Raw genomic sequence first — 15,965 nt, 5'->3', positions numbered from 1 at the left:
GCACACAGACAGGAGAGGGTGACCGGGTTGGGGAAGCAAATGGATGGCAGGAAAGGGGAAACACATGAACAACGGAGTGAGCGGAGAAGCAAGAATAACTGTTGGGTGGGCAGGTGTGGAGTAAGCGGAAATTGTAACTGAGGGTGGGCGGGCGAGGGCGAAAGCACACAGTGAGAAAGAAGAACACTAATTATACAAGAGAAACAGCTAGAAAGCACATACACTTTTGTAGAGTGCTTAACCTAGAAGAGAAAAGTAGCACCTGATAAGGGAAGCACACAGAAGCTGAAGAATAAGAAGCAAGCAAATGGAATGGAAAATAAAGCTTACAATTGGTAAGGAATGGATTGGGCTCGAAGACCTCTGTAAGCTAACAATCGGTCTCGCAACACAGCACATGCTGTGTCTTAGGCAAGGCCTAAAAACACAGTTTTTGTTATATCTAAGGTTTTATATTATGCATCTTCCCTGTTTCTCTACCTCTGCTGCCCAGCCAGTGTGAATGTGTTGGGTAGAATGTTGGTGTGGATGGTGATGTCATTGCAATGTGGGCATTGGTGTGAGGTGGTGTCAGTTGGGCTGAGCAGCAGAGAGGCTGCTCATGTTGGGGCCTTTTCTACATCTTTACTGGAATAGCTACTTATCTAAGAACAATAAACTTATTCAACCACGTCTACTGAAACTCCTTCATAGATACAACATAAATTGGCGACGAGTTGGATCAAAAACTATGCGTGAGGACTTACTTCAAGCTTCATAAGGAACTTTTATTCAAGATTTTACATAAAAAAGAACCTACCTTAGGATTCTGACGCCCTCTCGCCCCACCAGTGTCCATATTCACTGGACAACCCATTGACAGGGCATATTGCTTCCTGTTTCTTGTCACATCTATTTCAAATCCAGAGGCAAACCTTCAGATTTTCCTACCAAGGTGTGGACCTGGCATCTACTAAGAGTGGTAACACTACACTAAACAACCCACTGACTGGGCATGAATTGAACTGAAGTAGAGTGAGCCAACTGCGTCATCATGCAGCAACTATGTTGTGACTCTTCATGCAGCTACCGTGTGGTGGTGTACAGTGACTGCTGAGAGTTGCTGCGTGGCATTGGTGCCTTGTGTTCTGCTACTTTATATTGATTTTGTTTTGAGGCAAGCAGTAAACCACGTAATGCAGCTGTGTACAGGTGGGCATGATTTATACATTGTGAACTGAGTACAGCTTTGTTTCAATGTGCTTTAATGCGATGTTCAGTGGGAATTTGTTTGCTACCGCCACGCATGGATACTGCAAGCACACAGGCTACTCGGTTTCTACGTGAGTCTATTTTTGTCTGTTTTGTTTTAATCTAGACCAGTTGGGAGTCTGGGCTGTTGCAGCATGTGCAGTCTTTTCAAAATGAGCCACGAGTCAAGCTTTGCACACACGATCTTACCTTTTGGTTAGTCACGTGGAGCCTCTTTTCCTTAGTCATCGTTGCTATGCGACTCACAAAATTTGTGGGACGTTTTGTGAGCTGTAAAACTCCTTGAGCTATCTGGGGCATGGTGCCACCATCTTACGGTTGTAGTCTTAAAGATAACTCTGGGCTGACTAAGTACATTGTAGGGTCCAAACTGCTTCAGCCATCTGCCAACCACGTGTAAATTCCAATAAAGCTGATGGCGGATTACTTGGTGAGAACTTTCTGTGAAGCTTGTGACATGTTGGGTCTACATCATTCTCTGCTTTGTTTGCCAAGTCCCTATAAGGATGTCACCTTGGACACCCATCATTCTTTCTGTTGCTGATATGCTGGTACTAACTTCTCTTTTTGATGTCCGTGGAGCCATATGTATCTCAGGTACTTTCGGAGACATTATTTTCTGCCTTCAGCTTTACCGCCTTCTGATTAGAGACGCTTTGCAGTTTTCCTCGCTGCATTTCTCTTTTTCACCTTCATGTACTGAACTACAGGTCATAATTGATACTCAGACAACGTGTTTTGCTGCCTCATTTTGGCTCCCATAACTACAGCATTTTTACTATTATTCATTTTTTGTTTCTTCTCGCACATGCATTTTCTTTCCAACTCTATTTCTTACCACTTCACTTATACTAATTATCGGTTCTCTATTGATACAATGTGTTGATGTTTATTTGTTTAGTGTAGTACTGCTACTATATTTCTGATATTCTTGCTTTAACTTCATTCATGATAGTGTGTGTTTACTACATTGACATTTACATATGACAGTACTGTTACATGCATCTTTCATGCATTGCAGGCTTTTCGTTTTTCTTTCTTTTTGGGTGTCAGTGGGTGTCTTTTGCTCCTTTACTTTATCTACTTTTACTATGCTTTTTTTTGCTCTTGTGCACTACATGTTGAATGTGCATTTCTCTTCGTTTTCTTTCCTGTTTGATCTCATTTTAGGTGCTTCTGCACCAGTTATCTTCTGTGGTGTGTGGTCCATCTAGATCACTCTTTTCTTTGAGTCTTCTGTTTGGAGATATCTCTTACCTCTATGGGGCATAGATCTCCTTTACTTTCTGGTTGGGTGTATGCCACACGTTACGCGCTTTCTGGTTGGGTGTCAGTCACCCGTTGCTTACTTATGTTTGCTTTTTGTTTGGGTGCCAGTCTCCCCATGCTTACTTTCTGGTTGAGTGTAAGCCACCCTTTGCTTGCTTTCTGGTTGGGTGTATTCTCATCTTGGTTGGGTGTAATTCACCCCTTGCTTGCTTTGTTTCGGTGCTAGCCACCAGTTGCTTACTTTTGGTTGGCTGTAAGTCTTTGTCTTTTCTTCTTTCTTTTGCTGTGTTCCGTGTTTCCCATTTACTTTGCCAGTCTGGCCAGCTGGTGTAGTGGTAATTTGGAGCACCCTTTCCTGGTTTGTTTTCGTCTATACTTTTCTTATTTATGCATGTCTCTCCTTTTGATTTTGTGTTTTTGGACAGGTTCCTTCCTTTTGAAATTTCTTGTTTCATCTTTGCTCTGCTAAGAAAGGAGATGTGTGTCTTATCTTTAATAATTTTCATTTTCCTCCTTTCATCTTGCTGCATTTTTATGCATAGTCGCAATTTAAGTGCCTTGTATAGTTCACGAAATGCTGTTTGCATTTGCGATATCTTCTTATGCAAGTTTCTTTAGTAATTTTCTGCTTTGATTCTAGTATTTTAGGTTTCTAATGTAATGCTGTTTTATACTTGTATTTTGTTACATTCTCTCTTGCAAGTTTCTTTTGTATCATTGTGATCTTTCTTCTTATATTTGCTATGTTTCTTGTGCATCATATAAAAACTTTAAGATTTTCAAGATTTCAATTTAGCAAGGCGAAGTAACCTTTTCCCATGGGTGAGAGTGTAGTTCAAGGTAACACATTTAAATAGCAGAGTTTCCCTCAAATTATGTACTTAAATGTATTAGGTTGGTTAGATGCTCTGTCTCTAGACTTTTTATCAATTTAGAATGGAGAGCCTCACTCTTGAAAGCCATCCAGGCACATATCACCAGATAGAGCTGTATAGTGTGCTTTTTTAAAGCATCCTCATTTTATTGCTTGCTCACGTGCATTTTTTCAAATACATTCCTGGAGCAAAAGCTTAATGAATTCAAATATACTCTGTGAGGTTTTACTTAAGTTTGGAGAGAAATTCTGACTTTTAGCGAGTTTACAAATAAACCAAAGAGTACTTCGGAAAAGCAGGCAGTCCTAAATCTTTATAGATAATCTCATGGGCAATAGATATTAGGGGGGGGCGCAGGGGAGAGTTGATTTGCACCTTTGAAAAATTCTGCTTAGGTAACATTTTCGGAAGTGTTTTTACCTTTTCCTGAAAAAACTTATTAACAAATGAAAAATAGGATGTTCTCACCATTTTACCCCAACCTGAAAATGGAGTTACTCCAACCTCTGTCATGAGCAAATTTGAGCTTCTTTCCAGGGAGTGAAATTGCGTGCTAGATTAATGTGATTGTGAGTAATGACCTATACTTCCTAGGCACAACTCTGAGAAAAGCTCTCATTTGGCTGCATCAACCACATCGATAATCCACCATGAAGGCACTTGTTTCTAAAATGCACTTTTCATGGGTAAAGTTCTGTGCATCCTGATCGGATCCTCTAGAACAGGAGATGGAATTTTCCCTCTCAAATTATATTTATTTCACATAATAAAAACATCCTCAACTGTGTTTTATGTGGAACGTATGGGGTAGACCACAGCAAGGGTGTGAAGCGGTAGATGCTGTTGGCTCAGAGGGTCTAGAGAAAGAGATAATACAGAGGAGCCATTCCAAACCGGTTCCTAGTTTGAGCTCGGATTTTGATGCCTATAATGACACTGTTCACCGTGCTCTCACTTTAAGAGCCTGCAAAGCATATCCTAAAGTATGTTACTCTGATCTCATCATGATTTGCGGTTATCACTTTTGTTATAATTTTTTAATTTAGTACTTACGGCCTAGGACTAAACCCTTCCCGGCCTGAGAGTTCGCTCTCCCACTCCTTTCCTTGGCCCCATTCTTTACACTCCCTTTCCTTCACAACATTTTTGGAGAACACAAGTTGATGGTGTAAAAAAAAGCCGCAGTTTATAGCTTAAAACACAACATTGATCATACATCTCACAGCATTATGGTTGGTCATTCGCAACCCTCGTTTCTTGACATAATTCACATCTCTTAGTAATATTGTCCCACTTGTTTTGTTTCCATTCCTAACCAACATCTCTAATCTGGAGCCGTGGTCCGTTCTGCTGGTACCCTAGTCTTTACGGGTTTAACCTTCCCTTGCTACTGACCTCGTGGGCGGCCTTCAGACCTGGTCCATGCTGCAAGTGCTGTTCGCTTGGCCTGTACCCTTTCGCACACAGCTAAAGACCTGGCTGTTTAACCAGTAACACCGGAACACACTTCCGCAGCAGGAGGATTACTTGCAGATATTGTAGCGCCGAGACGCCCACGGGAATTTGTTCGCGCTTAATCAAATTTCATAAATAAATAAATAAATAAAATACCCTTGCTGACCCTTTACCTGCTCCACCATGCCCCTGCCGTTTGGCAACCCAAGGTTGCTGTCTGAGCAGCCCTTCTATTCTGGCTGTCTTTGGGTGCTGTCGCCTGCTCACCTATGCCCCTGCTGTGATGCATCCCAAGGATACTGTTTGAGCAGCTCTTCTATCTAAGTTACTCTTTTCCGTGGGTATCTTTCTCTGCTGTCTCTGGCACGCTGCCAGCGGTTTCTTGATTGGTGGCAGCTCTCCCTTCTGAAATGCTTGCCCATGTAAAACCTAATTGCTCCACAACCCCAACAATATTGAGTATGAACATATCCATCCCCACCCTGGTTAACTGTACCCCATCCTCAGCGCGGTAACCTGGCAACCTAAAGTTGATCATCCCGTGCCTCATGAACTCCCAACCATTCGCCCTACATATTTTTGCCATTGTGATATTAAGCTTCAGTCTGGTCCCGTCTACCACCCCCGGCTCGATGGCCCCTCGCCATAACCACTGTGCTATAAACTCTGACCAAGCAAGTCTCGAATGGCGGATCATCCTGGGCAACGCGACGATCGCTGATGTCGTCGACGCTGGCTCCGCCCTCTCTCTCTCTCCGGTCCTTCATTGGGGTAAATGTCGGCGCTCAGGGTCTGCACAGTGCACAGCTACACTTTTCAGTAGGGCAACGTTTTCATACTGGTTGCCCGACTCCTGACGATCTTCTGCAGCCATCAAGGGATCCAGTTGGCGACACACCGAATCCCCACAATGAGCTGACCCAGACCGGCACATCCGCCCGATGTTTCGTCCTGTTCTCAGCGAGGTATCCGCTGAGGTCCGTTGCTGGCAAGGCCACAGGAACAGGACACAGGCAATGTCCATGGCGATCACTGGCGAGGTTAGTTGCACAGTTTGTATGTTTCAGGTGGCCCTATGCCCTCCTTTACCTTCCTCCATTGGCTGCCCCCTTGTCACGTATTGGGTGGTTCCCTCTTTTGAATAATGTGCCCAATCGCAGCACATCATTTTCAGTTTTTTTTGCCTTGCAACCTTGGTCACACTCCTCCTGCCATGAGGGTTTCGCTGTGGACCCTGATCAGTCCAGCTTTGCTACCCCGACCACTCTACATTACCTTGGATTGCTAGGCTCGTGGGCATCTGCTCTGTTCATAAACACTACTGCATTCTACTTTGTGAACGGTCTCATGTATACGGGCAAGTATTTCACAAGCTTGATTTTTGTTTATTCTTTTTCTTCATTTGTTCTGAAAGCAATAAACGATCTTTACAAAAAAAGAGCTTCTGAAGTACTAGTTATTACACGCTCCTTACATTTTGCTATGAGTAAGTCAACTGAAACAAGTGTCATGTGGTTAAATCTCGGATAATATTTAAACTCGACAGGACGGTGCAGGCTTGCTCAGCATTCTGCAATAAGGGGTCCTATTGCTATATGTCGCAGAGGAAATGTATTGGTAAGGAACCGAACTTTTCATGTACAGTTCATTGTATGACAGTGCTGCGGTTTGTCATCTGTATGTTCATCACAATGTTACCTTTCAGATGCAGAGTTCCAGCACCCCATCAACACACACAAGCCAACGTGTGACTGAATCTCAGGACATTAATGTAGGTCAGTAAGAGATTTTGATTAAATTCACCAAATTGTCTTTTATTTTTTAGGACTTTTTCGGTTAGCAGTTGTAAAACGAATTTGGTATACTGGCTTCATCTCTGCCATTGAGATGCTTGTGCTGTTTGTTTCTTCGTTTTAGTTTGTTTTTTGCTAACTCTTGATACTTTGTGGGGATTTTAGGATACATTATGCTTTTATTTTATCTGATTACCAGAATCTGGCCCAGAAACAACACCTGATGTTTTTAGGAGTGCTCCACTGGTGATGTCTGATGAACCGTGGTAAGCATTTTTTGCAGTTCCTAGGAATTTGATGAAGGAATAACTGGTTTGTTGTGTGGAGCCTGCATTACCATTGGGTTGCAAATGCAGGATTTGAAGCCTAGAGTTTCTAACTAAGCTCTGTAGAAGGGAAATCGGAAGCCAGAGAGTTAATTAGGGTCGTTTTACACTAAAGGCTGGAGAGTCATTCCAGCATAATCCTGGACTACAAAGATTCCATGGCCATACATGTACACTATATTTGCCGGTCTACTGGAATAAAAAGGCACCTAACACAAATTCTGGATCATGGTAAAAGTAAATACTTTGTCATCACTGTTCTGAGTTTTGCCATTAAAGCCAGGTGAACCTGTTCAGAAAGGTTCATATTTCTGCTCAGCCGGTTTGAAATGACTTTCTTCATCATGGCAGCGAGTGTTCACATTTCTTACATAGACTCCAATTCGTTCTTTCTTTGCCAACATTTAACATTGGTCAAATACAATTTATGTTAATGTTTAGTTAAAATCTTTACAATAATCTAAAATGTGTTATAAAGTATTACGGTGAATAGAATAACATACGGGGTAAGACGTACTCAAAATATAGACGATAATTCTGCCTCAAAAGTACAAAGTCGGAAAAAACTTGGTCAAGCCCCTGAATTTAGTTTCATTTCGTTTATCGCTACTCAATTAAGCATTGTGCTAAAATAGTCTTGTTTAATACAGTCCTTGTCTGTGTGGTAGGAAGTACTTTTTTTTAACACAAATCTGTAGGTATGACCAAGTCAGGTACGCGCTTTGACGCATTACATAATCTGCTTCAATACATTTTGTCAGAACATCCTAGAAATTGCCGACTACAAAGTTTGGTGGCTTGGGGAGTACTTACTCCGAGGATTTTAAATCTGGGCTTTAATAACCCGTTTTGTTTCGCAAATCAAATGCAAAGCAGGTGAAGAATGTTTATGTTCTTTGATTTACGCAAGCGACAATTATATATTTTTACATAGCTATCTTTGTCCCAAGATAAAAAAAATCTACACCTAAGAAAATAGTTTTAATGAAAGGTTTAGTGTTCTGTCAACAACCACTGGGAAAACCGATCCGTGTAAGACTCTTGAACATACTTCACCATATTAAATACACTGACTACTCGCGTAGGTTTACGTAAGAAAATATGATGATTTTTGCCATAATTGTCTTCAATGCTACCAAAGATAGTTTTATCCCAGGCCTCCTCTACATTCAGCCACTATTTGATCGAATTAATGTGGTCAATCCAGGCTGTGAGAACATGGATTAGTTGGGGAAGATGTGGGTCCTCACCAAGTAATAATTCCACAGTTCCTTACTAGTTCCAGTTAGATCTCAATTTAAACCTAATCTCAACCCTTGGTAGCTGTAGTACAGAGCAGACAGGCTTAAGAGAAATGTGTAATGCCTGTCTCTGTAACAAAACTGTTAAAATAGAGAAAACAGACCAATACAAATCCCACTCCAATTTATAAACGAGGATGGGCAATGGAATTTGTCTTACATTTGCGAGTGTTCAAGCTATTGGCATTAAAATTTGCAAAGCCTTTTCTTTAATCTGTTTTGAAAATTAACACATAAATAAAAAGGCATTGTCATGACAATAGCTAAAATTCTCGTTAATGCGAGACCTATTGCATTGCAAAGAAGCATCCGCTATTGTCCTGGGCTGCTTGTCCCGGGCTGCTTGGAAAGGCAAAGCTTGCATGGTGCAAGAAAGCACGTGTGCATGCAGTAGGACAAAACTCATTAAAGAAAATAAATAGTGCTTACAGACTAAATAAAGTATCCTGTATAACAGAAGTGAAAGAGCCAGTCCTCATTGGTGGTTACAAATGAAGACAAGGCGGTGCTAATAAGGGAATTATTAACGAATCGGAAGCCAGCCTTTACAGAGTTCAATGGTACAAGCCAATGAAAAATATAGGCTGGAGTGGGCGGTGCTTCAAGTCCACACTCTAATACAGCATGCCTAGCAGAGCAGTGCATGCGCTGCCCATGCTTAACCTAAAAATAGTCCATTTTATTGAGCAGACACCAAAATCACAAAAATCGGATGTATCATGGACTTTCATTAGGGGTCACCAGGCGTCACTGCGACCCCTGGCTTGCCTCTTGCGACCCCCAACACTGGTCTTTGGAGGGACAAACGCAGTGGGAAACAGAGTACTTGGGGGAAGTTCGAGTGTGCTAACAGCAGCATCGGCTGCAGACCAGAGGCACAACATTGTATTTATGTGTACAGGCGGTGCAGTGTTGGTGACGTCAGTGAGTTTTAATAAGGAAGCTGGCCTTTAACCTGTTTTCCGCGGCCGCAATTTTGCGGCAGTACGGCACTTCCGCTAAAAAGGGGCCGCGTCGGCCGTTGGACGTGCGCAGCACTACGAAGGTAGTGCTCGTGATGGCCGACAGCAGCACTTAAGGGGTTAACTTGTTTTTGATGTCTGCTTGACCTTGGTTAAGGTTTGTCACAAACGCAGCCCAACTCTCTCCTTGGCAGCCACTGTCAAAGATGTATGGGGGACTGTGAGATGGCACGCTGCAGATATTGGACAGAGAAGCCCCACCACTCAGATGGGGAGTCACTCTGGAGTCTGTTAGCAGGGGCAGAGCTTTAAAGTGGGCTGGGTCATGCCGGTGCTCAGCACCGGCAATTCTAAAAATCAGGCTAGATGAGTATCTGTTGGGCACTCCTTTTTTGCCCCCTCCCCCCAAAAATCTTAACTTCGAAGAGACTTGTTGTAGGTCTTTCACAGCCTCGTCATTTCAGAACTGAAGCATTTTCAATATTTTATACAACAAAGCCATAGTTGTTGCTTATTTATCTTACACAACTAACAACCATTAGCAAAGCCAAAAGCCTTGACTTGATGAAGGTGTAATGTTGTATTATATATCTGTATGCAATAACAGCCTCACTGTGCCCATTCCAGGAATCATACCATACCTGTGTATATGTATTACTACACACAGCCAACAGTCATTGTTTTTGTGGTGGTTGTTGGCCGCAGTTTATTATTCATTACATACGTCCTCTTTGTACAATTCCCCTGGACACCTTCTCGGGCCGGGGTCATAAATCATTATCACACATTATCACAATTTGTTATCAGTCAGTGTCATTTGGATATCATACATCATGGGTCATAAATCATCAGGTATCATAAGTCATTCTGTCATCGCTTTGTTGTCATCATCAATCATTGTCATGAATCATGGTCATAAATCATCGGGATGTCATACATCATTCTATCACAAATCTGTCATCGTTCTGTTGTCATAAATCATTCTGCATGGGCATCATAAATCATCAGCCATAAATCATCGGCCGGCCATAAATCACTGGTTTGTCTTTTTCTCATTTGCATATCCTAGGGTCGTAAATCACCCTGACAGCCTGGGGAGGAGAGAAATTGCCTTGGACCCTTTTCGCCATGCGGCGATTCCCGGCGGCGCTCACCAGCGCAAACCGGATCTGTTCCTTTTGGGCTCAGGCGGCTATTATGGCGCCTGCCCTCGAGGCCCCCTTCGGGGGCGGCCTCTGCAATGATAGAAACAGCAAAATACTAGTTGGGCGGCGCACTATGCTAAGCACGTATTTTTAGTGTGCATATTTAAAGCCACGCCCCTACTTGCATCCGCCACGCCCCTTTGAGAGACCCCCTAGTTGTTTCATTCCATCTAAAGCCCTGAGCAAGGCCCCCAGCTTCTGTATTCTCACCCTGGCACATTACTCAATTACATTTCACCGTTTGTTCTAGTGCAGTCTAGAAAGAGTTATGCCAGCCAGCTCCTTAAAACTAATATCGGAATCAGACTGGAGTAAAGACATATCTCTGCCCTTTTTCTGATCACATCAGTGCTTGTCTAGTGTCTCAGACTCAAGGCATTAGGGCACTGCAGAAATTATTCACCTCCAAATTCCTTAAGTGCCCTGATGCCTTTCGGTTTTGGCGCTATACAAACACTGATATTATGACATGACATGATATGATTGGGGAGGGGGCAGGATTAAAATAGACCTTCACTTCAGTTTGAGACCGATGATGATGGTCTCATTTCTTTCTAGACTGCACAGTAACAGAGTTGCTCATTGCAGTGTTATCTAGATACATATATGCCTTTCACATCCCAGTACGGCTTCCTCTTTGCAGCTGTCTGTTTTTTCCTCCAGCCGTACCTAGACTAGGGCAGAAATAAAGGTAGGGTGACCAGGCGTCCCCATTTTGCCAGGACGGTCCCAGTTTTTAACCAGCTATTTTTTAAGTGGGTCGACTGAAAACGGTGAAAGGTGTTTTTTATGTTTTACAAAGCAGGGTTAGTTAGCAGTTGTTTCAAGAAAGCAATTTAATTAACAGGCAAGCTACTGGGTTTAAAAATTGCATGGTATGTATGTTCTTAATGCCTGTAATATAATTCTCGGCTGAGAAGCCCTCTCATGGCTTGAAGTAAAATTGTAGTCCTTCTATTTTTGTGACGTGCCGGTTTTTTTTTTACTTTAAAATTCTGGTCACCCTAAACAAAGGGAAAGGCACCAGGGCAGAATCTATGTCTCACAATATAAGGTAGTACTGCAGAATGACAAACTTAAATAAATATAGGAGAGAGAGTAAGTGTGCCGTAAGACATGCAGTTGAATGCAAACCTTTGGAAGGTAGACCAAAAAAGAGCGGTATATTAATAAGATCGAAATGGTAGATACGAACTGAATTAGGAGACAGAAATAATTAGGCATGAGGGCAAAGTGAGGACAAAGATGACAGTGCAGAGTTGTGTTCATGAGCAAGCAGGAGTATGCACAAACAGATGGAAAAAAAGAGCACAACCACACTACTAACTCCTCATTGTACACTGCACACCACTCTGCGCATTTGTCATTGCTCTGCACACACTGCTCAACGCTATGCACTTTGCACTGCTCATTGACATCATGCACTGCTCACTTTATGACACTTTACATAGTGATCATTCCCTACTGCAAGTTACTCAGTGTGCTCTAGTTACTGCTCCATGCATTCTGCACAATTTCCACTGATTAGTGTGCAGCATGCAAGAGTCACTGTTTATATACACACTGCTCATTGCACTAAAGTGCGCTCAGTGAGCACTGTGTATGGCTCACTGCTCAGTACACACTGCTCTCTCAATATTGTGTTCCTGCTCGACTTGAACCATGCACTACCAATTTTTCAGTGCATGCTATCCTATACACAATAAATAAAGAGTAAATCGAGCACATATTGTTCACATTGAATGTATGTTCCACATTTATAAAAGTGAACCTGACCACTATTGTTTTTAAAATGTTTTTGGGGAAATTTCGCTGTGTTTTCAATACATTTTCTCTGTGAATTAAACTTTAGGCCTCAGTGGCATTATTGAAATGTCCTCATAACCAACATCATGTGACATTTCTTTGTGGAATTCAGGGGCAGCGGTGATATGATATCACGGTGATGTAATTGAAGTCAAAGGTGTGTGATGTCACTTCTGCTACCCCTGACATTGTGGTGAATCGACACCCATGTCCGGAGTTATGAATTTTAGTAGTTTTGGATGAATTAAGCTCCAAAAAGACGAAGCACCTACCCTGGGTACCTGGTCACTAGAGATGGGTCTAAAGTCAAATTTTGAGGCAGACCGTGATGGAGTGGGGGGTCGCATACAGGGACCAGGTTCATCCCGTTTGTAAGTTTACATTTGGACGTAGTCAATTTTCTGGAGAAAATGTATTTGACTGGATCATCAGCAGTTCAGGCAGCATCCGAATAGGCACCAGTCTACTGAAGCTGGCTGAATAATGTGTCCTCAGATGCAAGCCTCCGTTCTGGCCTGGCAGGAAGTTTGATATTCTGGACGTCAAAGGCGGGAGAACTCAGAGTGAGTGCAGTCTGACGTTCAGGCTCAGGGAGACGTTGATGATGGCAGGGTGCTGCTCAGCGTGGGTCCCTGTGGAGTCCTCTACGTTCGGACTTAGAAACATTTTTTGAAGTCAGGATCCTTTCAGCAGGGCAAACTATAAAGGCGAGTATGGCTGGTGATTCGATTATCTGGCTTGAAGTTTGTCCGGTGGTAGCCTCTGGTTATTTTGGAGAAAATTTCAGAACATTTTTCAAGGTTTCCAGAGTAAATTCAGTTAGGACCGGTCAGCTGGGTTCAGTAGAGATTTGGGCTTCTTGCAGCTTTTGCGTTCCTGGAGCTGAACAGGAGACTAGCCAGCTAGCCCTTGGAGTGCACTCTTTTGTCCTAGGAACATGTGGGGGGAAAGTACAGCCATTGGACTCTCTCTCCACGGGTTTAACAGCTGGTGCAGTTCTTTCTTCCTTAGGTCCATAAGTGTTCTCGGGAGGGTATTGGGAGTGCCACGTTTATACCCCCTGCCAACCTGTTACTGTAAACTATCCCACAGTGTCCCTCGCTACCTAAAACCAGCATCTCAGACCTTTTTTCCCTTGTTTAGGAGCTCATTAGGTCCACATAGAGCTGTGGCTATTATAACGGACAAGCCCTCCCCTGTGGTCACACTAAACTTGTTCTGGGGGCAACCTCTCTTCCACTTGGATCAGTGCTAGTTGACTATCGTGACAATAAAGGGGCAGGCCTAGGTGTGAGTCATATTTGCTTGTGACAGAGTAGGCAGCTGTCAAAGTTTGATTACATTCCTGGCCACAACCCAGATGGCCATCCTGTCATGGGAGAAACGTTTTCCCACAGCCAAGCCTTTTGGCCGCTATCTGTGGCAATGCACATCTCACCCCAGCAGATCTGTTACAGCCAAGTGATACTGACAGGCACATTTTGGTTTAGGAAGAAAAATGCCAACTTTCTAAAAATGGCGTTTTCAAAATAGTAATTTAAAATCTGACTTGACCCTTAGATTGGATTTTAAGTTACTATCAAGTTGAGTCTTGAACCATTGTTCTAGCTGAAGTTATGAAATATAAGGTGTTATGAGGTAACCCGGTGCTTTTCAATGGGAGAGCCAGCCTTGCCACAGTGAGAAACGATTCTGGAGATTTGTCACTGTCAGGAGATGTAAAACCTTTTAAAACCCATGCACCTTGGTCTGTGGGCATTTATGGCCTACCTTAGGGGTGTCTTGAAAGCATTTAAAAAGGAAGGTTTAATCCTGGAGAAGGTTTGTTTTACGAAGTCAAATTTGCACTGCAGGGGCAGGCTTGAAGACGTGTTATGTGGTCACTTTAGTGGTGGCACAATAGATGCTGCAGTCCACTAGTGGCATTGAACTTACCGGCCCTGGTTACCATATACCAGGGACTTATATGTAAGTTAACTGTGTTCATTAGGATTTTTAACTAACTCAACACGTTTGTTGGGGTCAGAGAGCATGCTTTGGGTCCTGTTAAGCAGGGCTCCCTTGTACAGAGTCCAAAAAACAGCAGCATCTGTTAAAACAATAAGTTTCTAACTTTGTAAGCGCTCTATCATCATCTTTGTGTTTGCTTTGTTCGCCCTAAGTTGGCAGGGTATGCGAAGACTTTGGTACCTTGCTCCACTTTGCCACTGGATTCAAGCTACCCTGACATATATAGGGGGTTACCCCAAAACCAGTCCCAGAATGCTTGTTTATAGTCTAGGGAAGACCTGGCTTGGCAGTTCGGGCTGGACGGTTCCCATGAAGAACAGGGTCAAGACTGATTTGGATATGGCTGGGTCTGAGCTGGGGTGGCAAAGTGAGCTAAAGAACGATGATGGATTCAACCCAGATCTGTGACTGGGGGTGAGAGTCTGAAAAGTTTTAGCTCTCCGTTTATCATCTCCTTGTGTTATCTTTTTAAAGAGTTTCCATTTTCAAATTGAATGCAATAAACTGTATGACCAAACAGTGACACATTATTACATGTAATGAACATGTTTATTACAATTTGTGAGAACATTGACAATTCTGAAGCAGTTGGGTGCTGTAAACACAAAGGTATGTGTGCAACACAATACAGTCCAATGAATTTCCCCAGACAACAGTGCTATCTACCAGACTCAACATAATAACACAACTAAGAATGAATACCAGGGGCCCTGAGAACCTTAAAGGTCCAACTGGTGTACCAAGGACATCCCAGTTACTGGTCAGTACCCAAAAGAGTTACGCTCAAGACTCGAGCAAAAGGATATGTTTATCCAAAGTCTATCCCTTACTAATACCATAAAACAAATGCATTTACCAAATGTACTCTCTGAAGAATGTTAAGCCTTGTGATGTTGGCCTATTGTCCAAGCTAATTTTAATTAGTCCTGTCTTCTCCCCAGAATCAATAAAATAGTCACATAGACTCCGAGTAGCCAGGAATTTGAGACAAGGTTGAATACTAGACCACCCTTCACCCACCATTACCTTAAAAGCAAAATAGACAAATGAGCAAGTGTATATTCTAAACTCATTCTAAAACAAAGACCTTAAAACCCTTCGAGAAATGCTGCCTTAGTGAATGAACAACCGGTAGAGATCCTGCTGTTCCACTTAAACAGAAAAATACTTTATGAAAATTATGGACATAAGTGTTGGAAGGTTATATGGTGATTAAAAAACAATTTAGATATATATTGAATAACTTGTAATGTTGCTCCTAATTAAGAAAGTTACAATACACAATGTTGACACTACATTTTAGGGGGTCTAATATTAGACAGATAGAAAAAAACATCAAGCAGCATCAGCCTATTAAGCCAATATGCACTTGGAGACACTACAGAAAATTATGGAACCAATGCTAATATTTGAAGCACAAGCTAAAGATGGTGGATTTCAAAGAAAAATAATAGTTTAACTAAACTCCGCGGCTTAAACAATGTTTGGCAAATCCAGTACAGCACTACCCATACACATGAGTTATACGTTTTGAGGGTTAGTGATACTGTCAAAACAAGCATATATGACTACAAAGACCAACTTAAAAGCATTCCGTATAAAACACTGTTCACTCTCACCCTGCACAATAATCCAAAAACATTATGTTCGAGGACAGGAGGTGGGAAACAAAACTGTCAAGAGTGAGAGCCGGAATGCAGCGGGAAGTGGTG

At 42.4% G+C, this 15,965-nt stretch overlaps 1 protein-coding gene across 1 annotated transcript in view; it reads left to right on the top strand.

Moving 5' to 3' along the window:
- Positions 1-15,965, top strand: part of SYCP2L (synaptonemal complex protein 2 like) — a 1,302,345-nt gene that overhangs the window by 363,276 nt on the left and 923,104 nt on the right. Inside the window, exons 17-18 of the mRNA XM_078685781.1 lie at positions 6,556-6,625; positions 6,843-6,909. Coding sequence (XP_078541907.1) covers positions 6,556-6,625; positions 6,843-6,909 — 137 coding nt within the window. The remainder of the gene's footprint in view (positions 1-6,555; positions 6,626-6,842; positions 6,910-15,965) is intronic.

This window comes from Lissotriton helveticus, chromosome 4_1 (assembly GCF_964261635.1).
Source record: "Lissotriton helveticus chromosome 4_1, aLisHel1.1, whole genome shotgun sequence".
Taxonomy (NCBI): Eukaryota; Metazoa; Chordata; class Amphibia; order Caudata; family Salamandridae; genus Lissotriton; species Lissotriton helveticus.
This window is presented reverse-complemented; position numbering and strand designations above follow the sequence as displayed.